The 25,531-nt window shown below is 46.3% G+C and overlaps 3 protein-coding genes across 3 annotated transcripts in view; all 3 read right to left on the reverse strand.

Moving 5' to 3' along the window:
* The window catches only part of LOC137911056 (kinesin-like protein KIF21A), a 19,921-nt gene extending 19,521 nt beyond the window's left edge, over window positions 1–400 (reverse strand). Inside the window, exon 1 of the mRNA XM_068755477.1 lies at window positions 357–400. Within this exon, the coding sequence (XP_068611578.1) occupies window positions 357–400 (44 nt within the window). The remainder of the gene's footprint in view (window positions 1–356) is intronic.
* An 8,344-nt stretch (window positions 401–8,744) lies between these two features.
* On the reverse strand, window positions 8,745–15,298 carry LOC137910709 (ATP-binding cassette sub-family D member 2-like). The gene is made up of 8 exons (XM_068755097.1): window positions 14,360–15,298; window positions 14,104–14,284; window positions 13,334–13,455; window positions 11,802–11,964; window positions 11,421–11,515; window positions 10,765–10,910; window positions 9,678–9,823; window positions 8,745–8,833 (listed from the first exon to the last, which is right to left on the reverse strand). Exons 1-8 carry the CDS (start codon window positions 15,296–15,298, stop codon window positions 8,745–8,747), a joined length of 1,881 nt encoding a protein of 626 aa, XP_068611198.1.
* Window positions 15,299–21,039: 5,741 nt separating this feature from the next.
* The window catches only part of LOC137910855 (proton myo-inositol cotransporter-like), a 36,033-nt gene continuing 31,541 nt past the window's right edge, over window positions 21,040–25,531 (reverse strand). Inside the window, exons 5-10 of the mRNA XM_068755271.1 lie at window positions 25,167–25,330; window positions 24,963–25,083; window positions 23,223–23,348; window positions 22,979–23,097; window positions 22,064–22,216; window positions 21,040–21,266 (exon numbers count right to left, since the gene is read on the reverse strand). Coding sequence (XP_068611372.1) covers window positions 21,040–21,266; window positions 22,064–22,216; window positions 22,979–23,097; window positions 23,223–23,348; window positions 24,963–25,083; window positions 25,167–25,330 — 910 coding nt within the window. The remainder of the gene's footprint in view (window positions 21,267–22,063; window positions 22,217–22,978; window positions 23,098–23,222; window positions 23,349–24,962; window positions 25,084–25,166; window positions 25,331–25,531) is intronic.

Here is a 25,531-nt window from a genome sequence, read left to right on the forward strand (position 1 = left end):
GCCGGGGCGACGCAGGGGGGGGGGGGGGCTGAGCTGCAGGCTGTGTACCTAATCCATTCATAAATCCACTACACAGCATGGACCTAGGGTGCGGGCGTTAACAAAAGAAGCTCGCGTAATAGTTGATGACGCGCATAGGATTCACATGGAGGAGGTGGTAAACACTTTCAAAATAAAAGCACGCGGAGAAGGTATTATTTCGAAATGCACATTTTAGAGAACGCGAAGGCATAGAGACGATGAGGCGGAGCAGATTGAGCTGATTGGAGGGGGAGGAGCCTGCAGGAGGAAGACGTGCGCGCTTGTCGCAGGTGCGACGCAGGAGCATCTTTGCAGAGGAGGCTCCGCATCCTTACCTCAGCGCGACGCGCACGGAGCTCTCATCCGGCCCGCTGCTCATGCTTCCTCCGGGAGGGGGACCCAGGCCGTTTCCAAAAGAGCTGCGTCCCTTTTTGTTCTTGATCCTCTTACAAGACAAGAGAGGACCTCCCCCCCTTCCCTACCCCCCCTTCCCTCCTTACACCTCCCGGTAAAGCGCCTTTATGCCCAGCTCTCACCACCTCCTCCTCCTCCTCCTCCTCGGCCGCTTGGAGATCATTGGAGGAGCCGTGAGATCGATCAGCTGCGGGAGATCTGATCTAAACTCCAGGGCAGAGCTCGGTGCGTTCGTCTGAGCGAGCAGGGATCACTCAGCGTGCAGGCGCCAGACCAGTGACGTCACCAGACTCCTCCCAGTGAGCTGGATGGACCAATCCAGAAATGGAACAAATGAATACTAATAAGTAGTTTTACGCCTCGCCGACTCGCTTCATAAAAGCATATAACGCAGTAAACTAATATAGTGTAGCCCACCTTTACCTACTGTATAGTTCTGTATAGTTCTAAAACCTAATAAAGTCAACTATTGTATTTTATTTACTGTAGCTTAAGGCATACATTATGTATTCACTGTGTAAATCCACTCAAAACAGTAAAAAAACAGGTTAAACCAATGACATCTTTATTTTAGATTATATGAACATTTAGAAAAGAGACATACAATACATTTTTAATTCCAACACTATATTTAAGAACTATTTAAAGTTTTTCCCTCTTCATGAACTTTTCTTTTTTCATTCGACGTTCCCCATTTCCTTCGATTTTCAATGTTCTCCACATGATGGACAGAATGTAATTGTGTGCTTTCTGCAGATGTAATTACTGCATTTCACACAACAGGTACTTGTTCTACTGTCATCACCACCTCCTTTGGTGGAGTTTGTAGTCCGTGATCCTTTGTGGCTTCATGTCTTCTCTTGTGCTCAGAGATGCATCTGTGTGCATTGTGCTCATCACAAGAACATTCTTGTTTCTAGTTTGGGCCGTATGAAACAACTGTCGCTTTCTCACTGAGAGCAAATATTGAGGAATACAGAGGTCTGCCCTGCACATTGAATGAATGAATATATTTATTAGATAGAATGTTAGAGTACAAGTACAGTCACACAGTAGCATGTATTACAGTACAAATAAAGTCAAACATCCTGTCTAAGAGGAGCATTTCAAAAAAGCCCTTGCGGTCTTGTTTCCGTTGAAAGTCCTTCGTACATAAATCATCCACAATTAACAATACAAATTTAACAATACAAATAAAAATAAAATCAATATTCAATAACTCAATTGATGCAACGTAACATTAGAAAAATAAAAATAAAACAATTTTACACCGCCGATGCAAACTAACAATTAATCTAAAATAAATTACACTACTGATGCAAAGTGACAATGAATGACAATAGATTACTTAAATTACAATAAATTACTAAGGCAATTAATATGTGCAACGTAGGTGGACAAAAAAAAAGGGTGGGGGGGGGGGGGGTTGATCCGGAGAGAGTCGTGATGACTATCTCCGTTTCTGTCCCCCTAAAAGGTGTATTTTTAGGGCCGTTTTGAAGGAGGCCAAAGAGGTGCATGTTTTGAGGGCGGGAGTCAAACCGTTCCACCCTTGGGTGGCCGTATTGTAAAAAGATGATTTAGTCCTATAGGAGGGGGTAATCAGGTTGTTGTTTGAGCTCCCTCTAGATGCCATTCCTACCGCAACCCTCTGCATTTATCCGGGGCTAGTTTCATATAATATTCTTAGTTTCCATTAGGGATGCATGATGAGACTGTGCGTGAAACTGTAGCACAATAGTTATTTTCAAGATAAAGGGATAAAAATTATGAATTACAGGTAAAGTTGGCTTTGATACACATCTTACACACCTGTGGCTTTGTTCTTTGTTTGTAACAGATTTTTGAATCCATAAATGGGGTTTTCAATAACTGGCAAAGTGTGATCAAACGCATTGTGATCAAAGACCCTTTAATTCTTTCATCTTTGCAGGCCACCATTTGGTATATCAGTGTGTGTTGACAATTGCATATTTACATATAAAATATGGAAAGGTTTACATCCCATTCAGTAGACGCTTTTCCAATGTTTCCTGCCACCAATGAAACATTGGAAAAGCATTGTCGGGAGAAGGAGGACGAGAAGCTGATGATCGCAGAACAGCCAGTTCAGATCAAACGCATAATTCGCTCAAAATCATTCATCATCGATTATAATGGGGAAGTTCCTCAGAACCTCCCCATTATCTTTACTGATGGTGAAGATAATGCGGCTGTTCCTCAGAGCCTTTTGAAGCACCAGGATGAAGAGTGTAGGGAGAAGGAGCAAGAGAAGCTGATGAACAGGGACCAGCCAGTCTTTGCAAACTACTTGAAGAAGCACTCAAAGGAGTTCTTACCCAAGGTGCCATTGTCTCCAAGAGTCTCTCACCTTCCTGTTATCAGGAAACCACCTGTTCCAAAACATACGGACATCACACTTGTGATAATTCACGAAGAGAAAACCTTTGTGAAGGCAGCCAAAAAACAGGTCTTTGTAACAGCAAAGCAGACACCTGGAATGACGGAGGCCAAAGACATGAAGACAAAGGGTTATGGGGAAGTCCCTCAGTACCTGGTAAAGCGCAAAGAAAAGCAATGCCGGGTGGAGAAGGACAATGGCCAGCTGAAGAATGCAGATCAGCCAGTCCACAAAATGTTGAACTGCCCCCAAATCACCACCAGAGAAGAACTGAGGGAGATTGGTTTTGACAGCGTCAAATACGTACCACGCACCAATGTGCGTCTCCCTCCTATTGAGAAGTTCAAGAAGCATGGAATGAGGACGCTGGGACCAATAAAGTCAGGGAAGCCCTCTCTAGTGAACTACTTGAAGAAGCACTCAAAGGAGTTCAAGTTACCTACGGTGCCATTGTCTCCAAGAGTCTCTCACCTTCCTGTTATCAGGAAACCACCTGTTCCAAAACATACGGACATCAAGCCTGTGATAATTCACGAAGAGAAAACCTTTGTGAAGGCAGCCAAAAAACAGGTCTTTGGAACAGCAAAGCCGACACTTACGGAGTTCAAATACAGTCAGGCAAAAGGTTATGGGAAAATCCCTCAGTACCTTCTGAAGTACAAGCTGAAGAACACACACCAGATAGGGGGGCTATCTCCCAGAGTCTGTGAAGTGGGATCCACCTGTAGTTGGAGCACACCCTCCAAACCCCCTTCTTGAAAGGGGGGGGGGGCACCAACTCGGTCTTCCAATTCAAAGGGACTGGGCCATGGTTCTCAGCCGGAGAGGGTGGGAGTGCACCCTCCAGGTTGGGGAGGAGATCCTTCCCCAAGTGGAGGAGTTCAAGTACCTCGGGGTCTTGTTCACGAGTGAAGGAAGGATGGAGCGGGAGATCGACAGACGGGATCGGTGCAGCGTCTGAAGGTGATGCGGACTCTGCACAGATCGGTCATGGTGAAGAGAGAGCTGAGCCGAAAGGTGAAGCTCTCGATTTTCCGGTTGATCTTCGTCCTCCTACCCTCACCTATGGTCACTTTGGGTAGTGACCGAAAGAACAAGATTGCCTTTGAAATTAGCTTCCTCCGTAAAACATTTCTCAACCCCCCCCCCCCGAAAGAAATATGTAAAAGAAAGAAATAAAAATCAACTTACAACAGAATAAACTTTATTACCATTTTTTTTGTGCATCATTTGCCTGACATTTTTTTTTACAATGAAATAATAAATTAAATAAAATAACATTAATAAATAATAATACATTAAAATTGATCAGCAACATTAACTCAGGAGCACAACATATGAAACACTTTAACCTACAAAACCAAAATGGAGAATAAATTGCGCTGATTTTCTTTTAGCAGAATGAGGAAGTCAGGTCTTTCCTCATCTCCCACCGTCGCCACGGTGAAGCAGGCAAGCCAGTCCCCCCTTCCTTCAATGTTATTGTTGCTATTCTATTTATGACTTTAAATACTGCCCCTATATTAATCCCTGTTTATTTCTGTTTTGCTTCAACAGATGAATTCGGGCATCAATAAAATGTCTTCGAAGAACACAAGCTAAAACCAGACAAACTCGTCCTGCAAGTATATAACACGATGACGTGCAAGGTGTATTGCTATTCCGCTGTGCTTCCATCTAGTGGTCAACGTGTGTCATTGCACTTTGAACACCACAGTAAAGAGATGGAATGACATTTAATAGGTTTATTTTTAATAATCACACACCATGGCATTAATTTCTCAATGATAAGAAATACATTTGTAACCAAAACCTGAAGTTTAGGCAGTTAAAAAAAATATTTGAACGTTTTCAAAACTCAAACTGTAAATCCATGGAAAAGATGGTGAAGAATAAACGCAATGGCCCATTTTATGAGGTTGCAAAATGTATCTCTTCATCTTTCAACATAAAATGAGATTAGCACATGCCTTTTGATCAAATAACCTGTCTCTAAATGCACTTCTATTTATTCTGTTTAAAAAAATACAGATTCCTACACATGCAAACAAAATCCCAATAAATGGTTTGGTGTTGCAACTAAAAATACAGCTCTTATAAGGATATTTGTTCGGGTACTATAAATTGTAGCAATCCCTGGTTTTAAGGGATAATTATTTACATGTTGCTTCTGAGGTCCAGAACATCTCAAAAACGTCTTTATGCCCACTCATCTCTTGTATGTCATACTGTCATCGATGCCGCTGTCATAAATTGTAAATTAACTGCCCGAGACCACTTGAACAACACGATTCAAGCTTCATTCCAAAATATTTCCCATAATCCCAGTTCACACACACTTAAAGCAAATTCAAATTTTAAAAAGCGCAATGTGGCTTCGCTAAAACAATCTTACACGGAGTATTAACAGAAGAATAAAGCGATCGATTATCAAACGAAAAGGAGACATATTTGACCCGACCGCATGTATTTATTGTCTTCATAACACATACTTCATACTCAACAATTACATTCAATCTCTAACTTACAAAGTGGTGAGGGAAATGGAAACTTGCCGTTTCAGAGTTGCGTTAGTGAAGATGTCGTTACAGTGGCAGGATCATAGAGGTCGGTGGGCAGCTCAAGGTCAAACTAAGCAATCCGACCGGGGTAAGAATTAAATGATGAGGCGCTGTTTAAAAAATAAATTAACTAATAAAGGAAGGTAAATAACATGAGGTTATCCTTGATTACCATCATATTAAAAAAAACAATTAAAGAGGCAGAGGAAATTACTGTTAACCCTGCAGTAACAATTCGACCACACGGGGGGCAGCAGAAACAAGCTGATGGTCTATAATAGCATTTACTGATTAATTTGCTGTTGTTTGAATCCAATATTGACCTCAATCATCACTCTGGCTAGCATTTAATGTTCCCCATATGCACTCATTGGTGAGTGAAATTCAAATTCAAATCAAATTCAAATTAGCTGCAAACTTTCCCCGTTTAAAGACCGTCACCGCAGGTGATTAACGCATTCGGCTAGCTTTAGGAAGTGAGGGTTAACTTCCTTTGGCTTGCTCTCTGCACGTGGCATCTAATTAGACTAATTAAACCTGACAGAGGATCCTTATCCCCACTGAAAGCAACACCGACAGGGTGAAGCGTCACACACAGTCGAGTTTACCGTCAGGCTGTCTAAGTGTGCGTCCAGCAGGGTTCACTACTATGGAACTGACGCCACCATCATTGATAAACTATCAGTACTTAGTTGAGATGAAGTCGTGCCATTTCATTTCAGGCGCCGCCTGACCTTCGGCTGACCTCATGTTCCAGTCGCCAGACTCTGTGTCATTCAGCGGCTCTCTGGCCTCTTGTCGACAGAGTCTGACTGACGGAACAGAAACGATGAATCAGGATCTCTGCACGACCCAGATTACAAATACATCCATTATTCCTTTTCGAGGCAGTGCATTTAAATGTTTAAAAGGCTTTCTGGAGTCACATTCTGTCTTTCAGTGAGCCAGCAGCCGTCATCCTGAGGAGGGCGGGGCTACGTCTAATTATATCAAATGTACGCTAAAATCCAAAGAGGAGATTTTTAAAAGTCACAATGGAAAGCAAAGCTTTTTTTTTTACACTTTTTGGATGTCTACCCGGCTTACAAAGCCTGGGGGAGTTCAACATTGAAAAGTACACTCAGCATGTTTTACGTGGTAGCTTCCATAGCAAATTGAGTAATGGCGATGCAGTTATATATACCTAAAATCAATATGCACTTACTTTGCACACGATAGGCTAAGCGTGTAAAAACATCTTGCAGCGGATGTGACTATCCATTCTCTGCAGACACGCAGAAGAAGAACTACATGATGTCGTTCCACTCAGACGACCTGCATGTGTGTGGGATGACTCTCCTGATTGGGAGGGGGGGGGAGGGGGCTGGGCTGCCGGACCATTCACACGAAGACGCTCCATGTTTGAGCCTGTTTGTAAAGTGCATCCACACCTTATGTGAGGTAAAGCAGTCTCGCTCATTTCATTCCTGTATGTAGCAAAGACGCATGTCGGTCGTCAGTTCAAGAGGCGACCGCGGAGCCGAATGAAATCTGCGTCCAGCATCTATTATCTATGAACACGGCGCCACAATGGAGGAAACGGAACCCAGTAACGCCTTATAAATTACAACGAAAATGTCACATTTAATTAAAATAATTAAAAACGTACTCAGACCTCACGGTATCGCGAGATAATTATTATCCACTTCAGAAGATGAGAAATAAAAGCTTTGAGCAAACTATTTCTTACACCTTACCAAACATTACAGATTCCCCTTTGACCGAAAAGCGCATTGTGCGTTAGCACCTCGTCCGCTAACCCTCGTTCACCGTGTCCCCGGGGTCAGATTCCTCCCATTTCTGTTTCTGCAGCTCGTGGAGTTTGTTCAAACCAATATCAGACCCCCCAGATTGGCTCTTTTTCTTTGTTAACCATGAAAAAGATAAGAAAATCTGCCACTCAACTGACATCAACGGTTCAAGGGTCTTAGACAAGGTCAAAGAAACGGATTGCACCGTGGCGAGATACAAAAAAGAAAAAACGTGACATCTTCAAAAGTAATCTTAAAACTAAGAGGTTCGTGCTGCAAAAACGTGAAATCTTCTGTTAAATCATGACTTTGCAACAAAATAAAAACCCAGTGGGTGTGGAATACTGACTCTGGGCATGAATGAGTGGTTTTACGTTAGCTGTGTTAGCGATGGTCTCGTGACAAGCAGAGTGACGGGCCAACGAACAAACAAAATAAAAGAGATTCAAATCTATGTGTGTAAGAGGAAGACGAAGAGGGGAGGAGGAGGAGGAGGATCAGCTGTTTACACAAATAAAAAAATAAAAAAAATCTAGGTTTAAAAATAACACTAGCACCCCCCCCCCCTCTCCTCCTCCTCCTCTCATTTCCATCGCCTCCCTTTTCTCCTCCCATCACACCTCGGCCGTTTTCAGGACCGAGTCGTCTCCCAGGATCTTGCAGAGCTCGTTGAGCCGATGCTGCATCTCGTGAATGCCGGCCAGCTGGGACTCCAGCCGCTGCTTCTCCTCGGTGAGGGAGAGCCGGGTCGCCGTGTCCAGCTGCTCGAAGCGCCAGCCCCCCTCCCCGTCGAACTGCAGCAGGTGGGTGTGGTACTTCCTGAAGAGGAGGAGACTCATATATCAAGGGCGGCTGGAAAACTAGGAGGAGTATTCCCCCCCCCCCCCGCCCCCGCCCCATCTCCGGCGCCTCACCACAGGGAGGGTCTGTGGGTGATGGACAGCAGAGAGATGCCGGCGTCCTTCGCAGCCTGGAATATCTTCCCCTCCACGTCGATGCTCACGGCGCTGGTGCATTCGTCCAGCAGGGCGTATTTAGGCCTGGGGGAGTCACGAGGAAAAGTGTTTTCAGATCGATCCGCCGGGGGGGGGGTCACAAACGAGATTATAGTCGTCGAGGAAAATCCCTGATTAATAACCCGGAGAGAACAGACGCTTTTACTGCCTCTAGAATTAAAAAATAACAACATCACTCCTGTTTATGAACGTCGTGCGCAGTAAACGCTGATTTCTCATCCCTCTGTCCGCTTTCTTCCGCTTGTTGGAAAAGAGGCGGGGGGTACGAACAGCACACAGGAAGTTCAGCGCACGTCAGCCGACGTGATGTAAAATTAACCAGGTGCAGAAGACAACTTCAGCGTATGTGTGTGTCTCCTGCATTCCAGAATGGTTCCCATTATTATAGTGATAACAGTAACAGGCGTCGGACGAACAGCCGTGAAGAGTCACGCAGCACCAAAGCGTTTCCCCAGGCAGCTAACCCCCGCCTCACTCTCCTCGGTGCAGTAGCAGACGACAACAACAACGACAACGACAACAACGACAACGCTGCTTCTCCCTACTTGTGATAGAACATGCGCGCCATGCCCATCCTCTGCTTCTCGCCGCCCGACAGCACGTCCTTCCAGTCCAGCTCGGCAGCCCAGCCTGAAAGAAGAACCGACTTCCAGGTCAGCGCTCGGCAGGACAAAGATAAAGAAAGACAGACGGGCGTTTCGCCGGGGCGACATTTAGCTGTGTGTAGCTGTGGAACCCCGAGTTAATGAGTGTGTGTGTGTGTGTGTGTGTGTGTGTGGAGCTGCCGTCAACGAACCACAGATCCCGGTTCAGGTAACAACGGCAGCGACAGGATCAAGCGTTTGTCTGACCGACCTCGGAAACCAGCTGAACAGTCAGTTGAAATTTGCAGTGCAAATATTGCAGATGTTTAAAATCATTTGAAAAATCTACATTTTTTTTAGAAACCTTTCACAATAAAATAATTGTAATCTGACGGAATGAAACTCGCTGTCCATGATTTCATTGTCAGACTTGGTGGCTAGTGTTTATATGGTATTTGTAGTTCTCTAAAGGTGAATTTATCCATTCTGTATGCATATTATAGGCGCTTTGTCTGGTTTATTTGAGCAATTTCACTGTTATTTTACTCATCTTGTCAACATGTTCACCGTTTTGCGTCCATCCAATCACATGTTTGACTTTGTCTTATTCTAAATTAGGTTTATTTGTTTACTGAACTAATTATTATTATTATTATTATTAGTTTTGTGAGGTTGATGGTTGTTTTTTGCTGAATAATTCAAAATCAGAATCAGATTTAATCTCGACGTTTACGTTAATCCTCGCCATCTTTTCATCGTGGGAGGCTCCAGGTCGACCGGACAGCCGGCGATCCGGGCCCCTGACAGATGGGGTTACTCTGGGCACGTTTCTGGTGATGATGTCACTATTACCATTTACACACGCGTTAACGTCCTTATCCCTGTCCCACCTCCTTCTCTGGTGACAATGTGGTAAAGGTTGACTATGTCCAAGATGGCGTCCAGGTCCTTGTCAGTGAGGCCTCTGGCAGCCATGTCCTCCACAGAGTCTGGGTAGATCACCTGATCCCGCAGCGAACCCATGGACATGTATGGCCTGCGGAGACACACACACACACACACACGAACCAGGTCTGAGGTCAGTGCGTACAAAGACAAACATCTTAGACATACTTCAGTCCTGAAGGAGAAAGACATTCATTGTCTCCGTGCCGTTTCTTCCTAACGTGTGGGATTCTGTTACCGCTGCCAGATGGCTGTCTCATCATCGGTATAAAATATTCACCGCCCTGCAGGGGGGCGCCGGTCCAGACTGAGGCTCTGGGGCACGATTACGTTTGGCAGTACGTCCAAGCAGCCGTGTGTCTTCAGCAGGGAGTCTTCCCTCCGAAAGACAAAGGTAATCTAATCCTATTCAACCGATAGGATCGAATCAGACGGAGTCAAGATAGCATTAGACCGATTCATGAAATAACTTCATTAACGTGTCATATTTTCACGATTAGGATAAATTTCTACAAAAAAGAAGAAAAGAAACGATGACACTTTAGGCGCACGGGAAAGTTGACGGAAAGGAAAAACGCTTTAGTGGCAAAAGACTTCAAGCAACAGACGAAGATTTCTGAAAAGGTTCCGAACAATCTTTAAGGAGGGTTCTGTTTCGGGTTCCGGCCCCTGAGACAAAAATAGCTTCTTTGTGTCAGGGTCATCGTAACCAACTGTTATGAACTCCTATCAGAGTTTATGTGGTGCGTTTCTTTTGTCCTTTAAAGTCCGAATAAAATCAATATTATTATCTTTAGACATCCGGAGCAACTGACAGCATCTGATTGGAGGAGACACTTCCTGAAGATGCTCAATTGTAAGCATTTCAAACCTCGTCTGGGTGGTAAATATGTAAATATTTCACCACGGCCGGCGCTCTAGTCCACCCCCCCCCCCCCCCACCCCCCAGCTCCGGTTACAATGAATTAGATGGATTAGATTACTGGTGGGATTCACAATGTTTTAGAACAACGTATGTCGGTGTGTGTGCACCTCTGAGGGATGTAGAACATATGCCGAGGAGACGGTTTGTGCAGACGGCCCCCGTAGACGGGCCACAGGCCGCTGAGGATCCTGAACAGAGAGCTTTTCCCACAGCCGTTCGGCCCCGTGATCAACAGATGCATGTTCTCCTCCACCTGCAAGACACGGAGAACGTATTCATCCCCTTTAGCTGCACGATAATCCTCATCACCGTTCAGGAGAGGCTAGAGACGGTAAGGAGATATACGGTGACACACAAGGAGATCTTGAAAAGTGCATTCCTGCTGTGAGAGCTTCCTGCCGTGCTTCGGGCGCGTGCCGATGAAGCCGAGGCGCTCCGAGAGACGGCTGGAAGCTCGGTGGAACCCGGGGAGTCGCTCTAACTGCGTTTTGAAATATGGTGGTTGCAGCGCTAGTGATGTGTTTTACATCAGACATCTTGTGCCCAGTTTGGCAGAGCTGAAAGGAAACCATAGCAACAGAGCAGAATGCAGCAACGACGATATCCGTGCTCGATGCAATGCAAGCCAGATCAGCAGAGATTAAATAACTGTCTGGTGCTTTTCCTACGTTAGTCCATTCTGACTACAAAATAAGGGCTGCTCAATAAAAACAAGAAGGCAAGATTAGCTGATATCCAAAAAAATGAACAGAGACCGCCTCACCTTAAAGTTCAGACAGGAAACAACCACATCCCCGTTCGGAGTAATAATCGGGACGTTTTCGCACACGATACCATTTTCCACGTCGATCACTTCACCTGCAAGAGAGAAAGAATCAGCGAAAGAAGGCAGCGTGCGGGCGCAGAGCTGAAGATGATGTTTGGGCCGTCGACGCGGATCATGTGGATGTGGATTGTACTTATACGGCTGGAATTCTAGGATTCAAAGTCAAAATGTCATTTAAAAAATCCCTCTTTAAGGCTTTAATGCAAGACAGATCTCAGGAGACTCATGCAGGAGGTTGCAGACCAGGATATTTTTAATAACTCTGCTGGAGATCGTGGACTTTATTTTGGTGCAGACAGACAGACAGACGAGGCCCACCCTTTATCTCCAGCGGTCCATCGATGTGCATCTCAGGCTTGATCTTCTTCTCTGCCGTCGCTGTCGTCGATAGAGAGGAGCGCTTGTAAACGCCCCTCTGGACGTCCTCAAACACCGCAAACATGTTGTGGACCCGGGCGGTGTAGCCCGCCAGCTCGGTGACCTGCCACAGCAAACACACAGGGGTCAAAGGTCAGAGTCATGGAGCGCGTGGAAGCTCGTCTCAGATGCTGCTGAGGTGTAAAGCAATGAATAAAGGGGGGGGGGGGGGGGCGAGGAGGAAGTAGCTATCTTTGGATTAATGATGAACGAATAAAGTGATGCATTCAGGGACTCAGGAAAAGGAAGCGCTATCTTCCGAAGCAGCTGGACAGTGTTTTGCATTAAATGTGCGGGACTCAAGGAGAGATGAGGATGAAATAATCCTGTTGCTCTGCGCCCCGCGGTGAGGCCATGCAGACTATTGACACAGCTGGATTAGATTAAACAGCAGTTCAGGGGATTCGTGGACTATCGTGCGCGGCTTCACGAGGCCAAAGGTCACGGACGGGAACGCTGAAATGAGCTGAAGCGTTTCACCAACAGGCGGACTGGACGTCGAGATGATGAAGGAAAAGTTCATATTCAAGACGCGCGACCACGACCGCTCAGCCGATCATCGTCTACCCGGTAATCTCCCTTCCCCATCGGCAGAATCCATGATAAATAAAACTGATGACTCGCCAGCGTCTCTATTTTCAGCACACCCCTGCTCTACCTCGCTTGGATCGTGTCCAAATACTGAATAAAGTGATTAAAAAAATGAGCAAAACTTCAGACTGGTACCGAAAGCGTTCCCTGTAAAAGTCAAAGAGAGAGAGCGAGAGAGCGAGAGAGATCAGCAGAGGGAGGGTTATTCCCAGGGAGGAGGAGGAGGAGGTCTGGACAGCGGCGCTCAGCGATGGCCGCCCCGCAGCAGATTTTAACGCCGCCTATAAAAGTTGTTTTTGAACAGGCTTTAAGTTACCGGAGGGCAAACTTCACGCAGCCGTCATCGTAAAAACCGATGAATGAGTGATCCGGATTCAACTCCGGGTCTGACTATTGATCCTGTAGCGAAGCGACACATTTACCATGTAAATACTGTATTTTTTCTTTTTCAACTTTTCTGTTTCAAAGCTACAGAAAAAAAGAAAACACAGAAAAAAAAACTAACAGGAAGTGCTTGATCACTGACGGAGACCGAACGTGCCTTTGATGAATAACAGAATAAAAACAGATGAGTAACAAACTACAAAACAAGCTGGGACTTGTTACAGTCACACACACACACACACGCACACACACACACACACACTGAATGTTCTGTGTAATTGGGTTAGGGTTAGGGCTTCCCTCTCACCCGCCGGCTGGAAGACATTCCCAAACAAACCTGATGCCGACGCCGTTTTCACAATCCCCCCCCCCCCCCCCAGAGGAGGGTTATGCTTAAAACGCGATGAAGCAAGGAAGCCAACGGAAAGAGTTCAGAGTTCAGGCGACGGCACCCTCACCTCTTTGTAGGAGCACATGATCCTCTCGATGGCGTCGGCTCCTGAGGCCAGGAGGTTCCTGGCGGTGGTGAAGGCCTCCGTCCGCTCGCTCACCATCACCTGCGTGTGTCCGTCTGCCGTTTCTGGGGGAGAAACACGACAGATGTGGGAGGAGGCAACAACAAACACCTTCTTTTAGACTTCCATCCGTCCATCCATCCGTCCATCCATCCATCTTCCACCGCTTATCCGGGGCCGGGTCGCGGAGGCAACAGTCGCAGCAGGGACTTCCAGACTTCCCTGTCCTCAGACTCCTCCTCCAGCTCTTCCGGGGGGGGGGAGCTGAGAGACATGGCTTCCCCCGGGGGCCTCCTCCCAGTGGGTCATGCACAGAACACCTCCCCAGGGAGGCTTCCGACATAGATGCTCCCAGCCACCTCGGCCGACTCCTCTCGATGTGGAGGAGCAGCCCCCCCCTCCCCCCAGGTGACCGAGCCCCCCCCCCCCTGTTCGTAAACAAAAAGCGGCCCCCGTGGGCCTGCTGTGGCGACAAACTCTTCCTGTGAGCATCGCTACAGCGTGGGAATACCTATTTGCATTGGGAAAAATTAGCGCAGAGGGGAAAACAGCGGACGTGTGCGTGTGTGTGTGTGTGTGCGTGTGTGTGTGTGTGTGTGTGCGTGTGTGTGTGCGTGTGTGATAGTTTCACACATGCTAACTCGCCACTGCTCGAAGAGAGAGCAGCAACTAAGGATTTGAAGAAGAAACTAATGTGCCGCCGCCCTCCTTACCGCTGTCCGCGTAGCCGGTCGCCGTGACGATGGGCACGGCCACCATGACCAGGCCGCAGCCGCTCCACACGTACTTCATGAGGAACTGCTCGATCATGATGTACCAGAGACGTTTGGACAGGATCAGGTTCATCTGGGCCGCCAGGGCCCGGTAGCACTTCTGGAGCTGACGCATCTCCACCTGCAGGGGGCGTTGGGGGGGTGTCACATGACTGAAACATCTGCACACATGACGTTTGGAACCGGACCCACGCACCTTGTGTCCCCGGTAGAAGGCGATCTCCTCCGCGTTGGCGATGATCCTGGAGTGCACGTAGCGCAGGTAGCCTTTCCGGTGAGCCTCCTCGGCCACCAGCTTCCCAAATTTCGGCGAGCACGCCCGCAGGACCTTGGCCGTGGCGAAGACCACCAGCCCGGCCAGCACGGTGGGGCCCGAGGCGCTGGCGCCCCTGGACCTGGCGGTGTGTATGAGCGTGTAGGCGGTGAGCACCACGTCCAGGATGGGCTTGGTCAGGTTGGAGTACAGGTGGGCCACGGACTGGGAGAACATCATCACGTCCTCGGTGAGCGACTGGTCCGGGTTGCTGAGCCTCCCGTCCATGTTGCTGACCCGGTAGTAGGTCTGCTCGGTGAAGTAGGTCCGGTAGGCGTGGCTCACCAGCCGGGTGCGGAAGGCCAGGGCCAGCTTGCACTCCAGGTACCGGATGGCGCTGTTCACGAACGTGGCCGGGATGGCGACGAGGAGCCATTTCATCAGCTGGATGGCGAAGCGCTCGGGCTTCTTCTCCACGATCGATTTGACGATCTTTCCGTCCAAGCCGGCGACGTAGATCGAGAGGAAGGTGCGCGACACCAGGGCCACGGAGTGCAGGCAGAGCAGGCAGAGCTCCCTGGACAGCAGCTTGGGGAAGAGGATCTTACCCAGATCCAGGATCTGCCTGAAGAACTCCGCGTTCACCGCCGGGGACGGCTTCTTAGAACCCGCCGCTTCTAGCTGCGCCTGCACCGGACACGCGGACCCGTTTACCCGCCGGTCACTCCCGGGATCTCTCTTCTTCCTCTTGCCGAGCTGCTTGAAGATGATGGGGCACAGCGTCTTCACGCTGTAGGCAGCCGCTGCGAGGAACACGGCTTGCTTCGCCGCAGTCGTGCGGTCCCATTTCACTTTGGACGCCGCATCGAGGATGTTGGACATTTTTCCGCGTGTTAGTCGTCTCCGTTGGTGATAATTACAACCCCCATTTTCTCAAACCCGCACTCACCGCGTCGGTGGCTTCTGATCGCTGTGTCGGTGTGACGCTTGGAGCTGTACGCGCCACTACATCCTTCTCTTTTCTGTACCGGACGTCAAACAAAGACGAATCGCATCGGTTGGACTTCCGGTTGCGGCTGTGAAACGTCATACTGCACTAAAACTGCGTCTACGGCGACATTCAATGCGCGCTTTTATTTTGTTAACGCTGGCTCCTGACTTTAGCGCACGCATTTCCGCTTTCGGCCGAACGACACTTACTTCCGCACTACGCGTTGCTATGGCTTTTTTCATTGGTCGCGCCCCCCACCGGAAAAATGATTGGTTGCGCGCGCAATTATTAGTCTTGGTGTAAATTATAGCACCGTTTATTTCTGGGTTTTCGAAAAATATAATTTCAGTAATGTTGTATCCAGAGTAATATGAGCAATATTCACAAATAAATGCAATTTCACGAACTTGTAAAACTTTATTTCCGTAAAACTTGTAAAACTTTATTTGTTTTTTATCACTGACACGTGACGATAGTTTTTGTTCCCCGCGCGCCTCTACATATTTAAAGGAACATGTTTACTTCATGCTAAATAGTTAATGATAACTTAATATATATATATATATATATATAGATTATTGATGTTTTCACATCAATTTTGCAAAAGTCTGAAGCGCTTTCCTAACGCGGTTGAAAATGAATTGGGTCGGGGGTTCAAGGTAAGAGAATAATAGACAATGTTTAGGATAATATCCTGACGTGCTAATAGTAGCATTAGCATTAGCATAAGCGTTCGCTAAAGTCGATATCATAACAACTAATTCGTTGCAGGAACAGGTTTGTGATGAAGAACGATACAAAAAAGCAGAGGGTGAGGCATTTAATACAATATCCTCCATTTCTACAAGGCAAATAGTACCTATAGTCACATTTACATGTACTGTGGTTAAAATGGCTTGCTGTTACTCTTTCTCCCCAGGAATTCTTTGAAAAGAAAAAAATGCAACAAAGACTGAACCATTTCGGAACCGCTCCGCCAACATCCCCCCAAAGCAGCAGCTCTGGCAGCATGGACCTGGTGACTTTATTCATCGTCAACCAGATCGCTGCCAAGAAAGAAACTAGATCAGATCCCCCTAAAGTGGCCGTTCTTGGCATCTCCAAAGGAGGATCAAATCGAAAGAGAACCGGGCCTCTGGTCCTCCCCATGAGCCCCTGCTCCCCATCACAGCTGAGCTTTGTTGAGAGTCCGGTTCTGTGCAGGAGGTAGAGCTGCTTTGGCAAGACACCCGGAGTCACAACCGGAATATTGATCGCATGTTAATTTGTCTCATCCTTATGTCCATTTAATCTAGCGAACAAGAGGCCAGAAAGAGGAAGCATGTTGGTCCGCAGGGGTTTCAGTATCGGCAGGTTAGTCACACCCGGCTATTCATTTTGCACATTTCTATCTCGGGACCTTCTGGCTGGAAGCCGCCATGCCTCTGTTCCTCAGCTGTCACCGGTGCTGGAGTCAGCGTTCTCAGACAACAGCGCGTCTGACTACCTGCCATCCATACCTGACCCTCGCAGCCCCTTCTCCTCCACCTCGGCGACGCCATCGGGACAAGGTGTTGTCGCAAATATCCAAGTACAATTTCATCCTGCGTGTCCTTTATGTTGGAAGACGAAATGAAATCGTTGTCCTCAGGCACGTTCGCCCTGCAGCTGAATCTGCAGCAGATCAGTCAGACACACCTGCATCCCCAGCGTTCCCCTCCAGCATGGAACACTGGGCCGCAGGTACGTCATTTGTTGTTGTTTAAGCTAGGAATTGCCTTGTTATGTTGTTGCGTTGTTGCATTTCTTAAAAAAGAAAATTCGGCCTACGAGAGTCTCACTTTACATTTTTTTGCCTTTAAACGATGTTGTTTTTGGTTAAATGTTTTATTTAACAGTATTTATTTATGTATTTAAGAATTGTACACCTCAACAGAGTCAACAATGCCAGCAATTCAGACGTTGCGAGTTTACAGCGTAATATAATCAAAAATCAAATTTTATATCTGCAGGATTTTAAGATCAGAAGACATTTTTACATCGCTGATGAATATATTACAGCATTATTTAGGAAACAATACCAGTTATGGGGATAAATGTACTGCTGCATGTGTGGAGATAAACAGTCAACCAAGCCGAATGCGTGCTGCTTAGTTCCAGCCTTTCTCTGAGCCAAGAGACGCGACAGACTGTATGTCCTGGTCCCGTGGCCCGATCTTCAACCTTCAACCACCAGAGACGCCCGCAGCAGCCGGAGCCCTGTTTGGAAGTCCAGAATCAGAGTGAGTTACAGCATTCTCTATTTATGAAGCATTCAAAGCAACACGTGTGTTATCGCATGGCAAGGGACCGTGCAACACACGAGGACGACTTCTCCTTCATCCGGCCGGAAGGCAACCGGCCAGAAGCCGTCCACGTGAATGAGGAAGATGTTTTCATGGGCTTCAGCGCTGACGAATGTGAAAGAGAAGGTGCATCCTGCTGCAAACATCTGCACACCACCGAGGTGACTTCTTTTCTTCTTCTCAGATTAACATTGTTTCATTTTTAGCTTCAAACTTCGGGAGAAGAAAACTAAAGATATATCTGAAAGATAAAAGACCAGTGAAACCTTCAGCACCACAGTACGTGTCAGTCAGTCAAATCTTTGGTTTGTAAAATGCTTACTTTTCATGCTGAGTTGTATTTTTATTTATGATCAGAACGGTCCCCGACTCGCGTTGCCTGGGAGTGAAGGTAGGCAAGCAATTACAAATGTTAGTGTGTTAATTTAGCATTTTATTGTCATCAAGTAGTGGACTTTGAAACTGCAACGGAGATATCTGTGCGACGTCGTCGTAAAGAGCTTCTTACGATATTGGATTCATCCTGCTAGTGGGTTTGTGGGATGGGACGCTGCAGCAGCTTCACTCTGACATTTTTTTTTTCCCCACACAGTTGTCCAACAGCACCGACGTGAACTTCTGTAAGTGTCTTAAGCACCTCCAGTTAATGCTGGTGGACAGACAGCGAATTGAAAAGAGGCGTTTTATTTATTGAGTCTTTTAATTCCCGCAGCGCGTCTCGAACCCAACGATGCCCCCCCGTACTGCTGCGACTGCTCGCCAAGTTGCTCCAGTAGAACCGGTTACCTCAGTTCAGACTCGAGCAATGTAAGTCAACTTTAGGATGTAATGAACCTTAGAGCGTGAGATAAGCATCTCTTTTGACCCCACTAAACTTACTTGTCAGCAATAATTAGCATAATGAGTGCTACTCATAAATGACCCTGGATTAAATCTGTAATTCAATTCATTTCTCTCCGTTTTTAGGAAGAAGATCGCTCCCAGCCAAGCATCCAGGCCTGTTGTTCAGACACCCTTAGCCCAAACCTCGGCTCACGATGGAACCCAACGGAAAGGCAAACTCAGCAGAGGCCTCCCCCCCCGCCCCTAAAACACAAGATGAGCTTCAGAGATGAACAGAAACTCGCGGAGAACACGGCACTCCCACACAACGCCATCGGAAGTAACAGCCAACAGGAGAGAAGCCGCACAGCTCGGTCTGAGTCCACTGACGCGCAGCGATCGGCGCCGTGCGCGTGCAGGGAGACGTCCAGCCACACTCGAGATGCAGGAACTCAAACCGCGGAGCCCACGGCTCAGACGTGCGACGCCTCGACCGAGTGCTGCTTCGTCGGAGGCGCTGCAGCCGAAGCCACCGGGTCCGACTCGTTCGCCCCACCTGCTGTGTCGGCACAGCATCCGGCCACAGGGAGGCAGCCCGACACCGCTGCACTCGCACGCCTTCTCCAGATGAGAGCAGAGACCCACAAACCCACTTCTCGAAGCTCGGAGCCGAGTAATGTCAGACGTAAGATAGCAAAGTGAAACTGAACATTCGGATTTGTTTCATCTGAAATGACGGGATAAACGCAGGCATGTTGGTGAATAAAATGCTTTCTGCTCTCATTTGTGACGATACAGGGACGAGCGAGGACGGCAAGAAAATGTCCGTCTGACGAACGGCCTGTTCGATTAAGTGAGGGAAGAGGGTCTGTCATCCGAGCAGACGACCAAAGAAAGCGAAAAAGAGTTCAAGAAATAACCGACAAAGTAGGATACAGGAGTAGAATGGATGCATCTATACTGCATGATACAAAGCATGCCTGTTCTGTGTATGTTATTTATTTAATTCAAAGTATTACCGACTAGTTTGTTTTAACCATATACATATTAAATGTACCGTCTGTTCTCAGTTCAAGAGTCAAATAAAGCCTCAAACCGCTGCGCTGACTCACAAGTTTGTTTCTCGTCATATGCAAGTTCAGGTGTTAAGATCTTATGAAGATATTTCTCTTTTTATTGAATATAAACTCTAGCAAAAACATTTATCTCCAACAGTCAAATATGCAGCACTGTTTTTAATACAATTTCTGTATTTATTTATTCATAAATTTTAGAAACACAGGCAGTTTACATTGAAAAATAATATCACTACAAATGCACAACAAATGTCCCCCAGTGTTTTAGTAGACAGCTCAACACCACGTGTGTCTGAAACTCAAGACAAAGCAGTTCATGTGATACAAAGACATCCTGAACCAAAAGTAAATTGGAAGTTGTAAAGCAATATCCTTCACGAGCTGTTGGGGAAATCCACATTTACGTCATAAAAGTCTACACAAAAGGACGGTTCTAGTTTGTCCTCATGTTGGTCTTTACATTGCTGTATCATTTATAAGAGTAATATGGTACTAGTTATACTAATATACTGATTTCTATTGTCATCTGTATGTAGATGTGACACCTAGACAATACCAAATATCACAATACTAGATGCAAATACTTCAACGTTGGTGGGTGACGTAAATGTCAGTACATTTGATGAACAGCTTCTCATTTGAAAAGGTTATTAAGAAAGAAGTATCATGTAGTATCATTTCATGACGTAACCCCACGTGTCAAAAGGACGTTCTTTCACTGCTGTGAGAAACGATCATAGCTTACGTCTGTTACACAACATTACTCTGCGCTGTACTGCCAAACAGGTTTTACTCCTCAGATACTTAAGTGTATTCAGCAAGGTGTCACCTCAGACCGGTTTACACGTTTTACCAATAGGAATACACAAATGAATAATAAATACTCTTGACATTTTTGAAAATTGTACATAAGGCTTTGGAGGAAGACAGAAATCAAAATAAATTACTATAAATAAAAACATAGTTGTCACAGGTGAAATGCAAATATGTACAAAAATAAAACATACGTATATCATGTCATATCATGATTAATATCCATCACGAATAATCAGCAACGGATCATGACGCTGTGGTCTCCATAGAAATATGTTAAATGCTGCAGATTTCAGAGGCGGGTAAGCAACTGGATTATACGAACCAACTGTAAGGTTTTCATTCTGCATCCACTAAAGCGGATTTTACTCCGGAATTGGCATCATCCTGTTTCAATGTTTGAGTCAACATTGACTGACTCATTAAAGCAAAAATGCTTTTTAAACTGTCTAACAGTCTCATAACGGGGACAACAAGTGAAGCGTCAGCTCAGGAACAGAAAAGAGAAACACGACAGACCTAACCTCTCCACCTGTGATGTCACGCAGAGGTGAAAGGAACACCTAGAGCACATTTGCTTTACACCCAGGCTCGGCCTTAGTCGACGTCAGACGCGTCATTGTCCGATAGGTGGTAGTTTGAACCTTTCACTCGGATGTACTCGACCTGCCGCCCCTCGTCAGAATCGGAGGCTCCGCAGGAACAAAGCTGGTTTTGGAACAGCGCTTCAATCTCCTCCAGGCGCCGGCCTTTGGTCTCAGGCAGGCAGCCGTAGATGAAGAAGAAGCCCAGCAACGCCAGGCTGGAGTAGAGGAAAAACGCTCCTGGAGAGAGGGAACAAAAGAAGTGTGAACACCCACAGACACACCGTTGAGAGTCGCGTTGCTGTTAATGAAGTACGAAAATAAAACTGGGCTCCACTAAGCGGTTCTGATGCGTAGCTGGACTTAGACGTGACATAACAGGAGACACCCAGGAACACGCATTCGTGTAGAAACGGCGACGCTGGCTCAAATGGGTGTTTCATTTTCAGCCACTTGTCAAAGCAACGAACATTTAGAGGCCGTAACCAAGCGTGCATCACGTTTGAAAACCATTACCATTATTGTGCCTTCCATTATTTATAAATTACTCTTATGAACCGGATGGAGACGTTAGATCGATCATCAACCCACTTGCATGTCATCCCAGATGGATCGATCGCTGCTCACACAAAAGGTCAAGTTCCTTCCTGTCTAAGGAGGAACCTGCTGTAAACCGATGAGGTCATCTCAGGGTGTCAATCGGGTTTTCCCCTCCTTGTTGGTCTTGATTTTAAGCTAAAAAAGTCATGTTACATAAGCTGCGTGGAGGGGCTTGCAAAATGATGAAGAGGTTGGGGTAATAACCTGATATTCACAATTAGACATTTGCAATTTGCACATACAAAAATGCTGGATGTAGCAAAAAATTATAGCAATTAAATTCTAATATATGCAAATTGATATTTTTTTATTTGTCAAAAGGGTCAATAAACACTCCAGTTAAAAAAAAAAATATATATATATATTCCTTGCAATTCATGGTTCAGGTTTTACAGTGGTAACTGACTTGCTCAAAATTCAGCTTTCTAAAAACTGACCATAGTAGGTGAAGTACTGCGCCAGGTGAAGGAAGGTGAGGGACACCAGGACGTTGAAGGTCCAGTTGACTCCAGCGGCGCAGGCGTTGCCTGTGCTCCTTGCCCACAGGGGGTAGATCTCTGAGTTGATGGTCCATGGCATGGGACCCATCCCTGAAGAAACAGACATGGACTCGCTTTATGAGGTGTATCTGGGTCAGAGAGGAGCTTCAGTGGAGAGATAGAGGAGCCTGTTGTAATTATAAGAAAACTAGATCAATCTGGATATCTGGTGTGTAACAACCCAAAACTGCAAATGAGGCAAACCAGAGAGTTATGAGAGTTGCTTGCATAAGAAACAATTTGCAGCATATTACTCACCTCTAATAGAAGAGAACAAATCTGATCCAAGGTTTCTCTTTGACACCGTAGCTAGGCTAACACAAAGCTAGAGCAGCATATTAGTCATCTCTAATAGAAGAGAACAAATCAAATCCAAGGTCTCTCTCTCTCTCTCTGGGTTCTGTCTTTCCCTGCTACACCTGTAAAGTGCCTTGAGATAACTTTCCATTGTGATCTCTGGTGCTATATAAATAAAATTGAATTCATTAAAATTATTTTTCCATTCGACATACACTTTTTTTTTTTTAACATACAAATTGATGGAGAGCTGGTCGAGTGGAGGACATGCCAAGTAGCAAGTGCCCAGGGAGTAACTCCGTGGGTTCGGTGCCTTGCTCAATGGCACCTCAGCAGGGCTCAGGAGGCAAACTGGGGACCTCTCCAGTCCACACATCTTGGTCCATGCTGGTCTTTAACCGGCTATACCCTCTGGCTCCTAAGCCAAGTCCTTATGGACTGAGATTTGTAGGAAAAGCTTGAAAATGTTTCGTCTCTCCTTCAAGAGGCTTCTTCAGTTCAGTTCAGGTTTCCTACCTGGGGCGAAAGCAGCCAGGTAAAGCACCAGACCCAGTAAAACCAGCCAGGAGTAGGAGGTTGGGCAGTAGTTGTAGGCCCAGTAGGTCTGATCTCTCATCAGGCTGGAGTTGGAGCATCTGGAATGGAAAAAAGACACATTCACTAAACACCAACACTAAACGCTTGTATTCTAATACCTCCTCCTTGCATCCGGAAGACACTCACACACACACACACACACATGCATCATCCTGTGACTCACCTGCCCCATGCTGCTTTCTCAGTGGAGACCTTATTGACTGGAACACAGGAGGAGGTGAGGAGCGCCGAGGCATTTTCACGGTAGCAGAAACCACATCCAGGGTCGAGCATGCACGGCTCACACAGCCTGCAAGCCAAAGGTCAGCCACAACAGTCAGTCGCTATAATTCCATTGCCACGTCACGGACGTACGGGGGAGGAGGGCGGGACCTTTATTTTTCTCTTATTTTTTATGATTACATTTATATGACGTCATCACATTTTGACAGTTACCCAATTTAAATACTCTATCTTGGCCTTTTCTATTTTTTTTTTTTTTTAACTCTAGTTGAAATTAAGACATTTTCGTTTCATTCACTTGACTCGTAACATCTACTAGCAGCAAAGATTTTCATTCATTCATTTTCTACAACTTTTAAGCCTGTGGACAAGTTGACAGGCCAAAACGGAGAGAGACAAACAACCATTCCATTTCATTTGTCTTTATTGCCTCCTCTACATCATGCATCTGTGAGGAAACCCAAGCAGACATGGAGAGAACAGACATTTTATCTTGTAAAGTCAATCATCGCTGCTAGAAATCAAGACCCTGCCTGTGTGTAAATCTGTCTGAACCAGGCACCCTAACCCCCCCCCCCCCCCAAAATGTTAGATTTTATCAGCTAACAACATCACTATAAATTGAAACTCGAAATTGGCCTTTTAAGGTGGTGTCGCTTCCCAGACAAATGACTTCCCGTCGAATCCCACTGGAGACGCCGTATGGATCCACCCCTAAATGGGACGTCCCATCCACAATGATCGTGGGACGCCTGCGGTGGCTCTGTGGGGGGCTCTTATGACGCCGTCGCGGTCACTGAAAGTGAACTCAATGAAGCCGCGGTGGTGTGGTAAAAGCACTCAGCTCTTCAGATCACCTCCGTGTCTGGGTGTGTGTGTGTGTGTGCGTGTGTGTGTGTTCATGGTGGTGTGTGTTTCAGTGTGGGGATCCTGGGCTATTACGAGTCCATTTGGCGCTGTTTGACTGTGATGATGAAAGACTGTCGTTACACAAGTTTCATCTTTCGTCAGTTTAAAGTGAAAGTAAATTGGAACACAGAGGCATCTCGATCTCTGACTCACAAACACGCAGCTTCTCTCCGTTTCTTTTTAATGGCAACGTAGACAACGGATGAATTCCATTTTAGGCTGAAACAAAACATCTGTGCTACGTTGTTTCTATTCTACAAGTCTTCATTTAGTAGACGTGGTGAACACACCGACGATATTCACGGAAGGCAAAGAGCTCAAATCTGACAGATTCAAAAGTCAAAAATCCGACATCTTAAAAATGTAGAGCGTTTATTAATGCATGCACAAAAACCTACAATAATTTGAAAACAAATAAGTTAAGGAGGTTTTTAGGGTCTAAGGTTCTCCACCCACGCTGGATTGATATTCTGAAAAATGGTGGATGCTTTTACAAACAGCACTGAGTGGCCTTGCTATAATTCTCTCTGCACAATGAGACCAAACGACACTTAATATCAATCCTTGCGCAGAGCTGGAGGAGTGCTCTTTATATGCTTCTGCCTAAATAGCACCTAAATCCACATGTCCAATGCATGCAGCTCAATCCCCAGAAGGCATCTGAACGGCGAGCTATTCTATATTTAAATATAGCAAAACTATTTTTATGGTAAAGTGCTTTACAGCAGTCCGATCCACTGGAGCCTTGAAGCAAACTAAACTGTATACTCACTGGTATTTGGAGCAGGTCGCGTTGGCCACAGATGGGTCTGTTGGGCGGAAGGTGACGGGAGGACTGTGCTGCGCAGACGTCAGAAAGCCGATGGCCAGCAGACTCAAACTCAAGCAGGTGCCTGTTGAAAATGATCCGCACAGCATGAAAGAAAAACAGCCGTTTAGACACGGCTGCCTGGCGAGGACGTTTTGAGTGACTTACCCACGATGCTCCCCAAGGTGAGCTTCCTGCGCCCGACTCTCTCCACCAGCCACACCCCCAACAGGGTGAACAGGAAGTTGGTGAGGGTGGTGAGTCCAGCAAGCCAGATAGCCAGCCTGTCATCCCGCACTCCTGACATCTGCAGGATGGTGGCGCTGTAGTACCTGCAGCGTGCATCGAGAGAAGAAAGAAAGTTAAAGAGTCCAATGGTAAAGGTGAACTTTACTCTGTTAGAGCTGAATCTAACGTCACTGTTTCAGACAATTTATCAATTTATTTAAATAAGTAATAAGTTGAGGGTCACTATGCTGTGATTTAACTGTTTATGCTCAGCTGATGGCAGATAATGAATCTCAAATTTACTG

The sequence above is a fragment of the Brachionichthys hirsutus genome, chromosome 22, assembly GCF_040956055.1.
Source record: "Brachionichthys hirsutus isolate HB-005 chromosome 22, CSIRO-AGI_Bhir_v1, whole genome shotgun sequence".
In the NCBI taxonomy this organism is placed as follows: domain Eukaryota; kingdom Metazoa; phylum Chordata; class Actinopteri; order Lophiiformes; family Brachionichthyidae; genus Brachionichthys; species Brachionichthys hirsutus.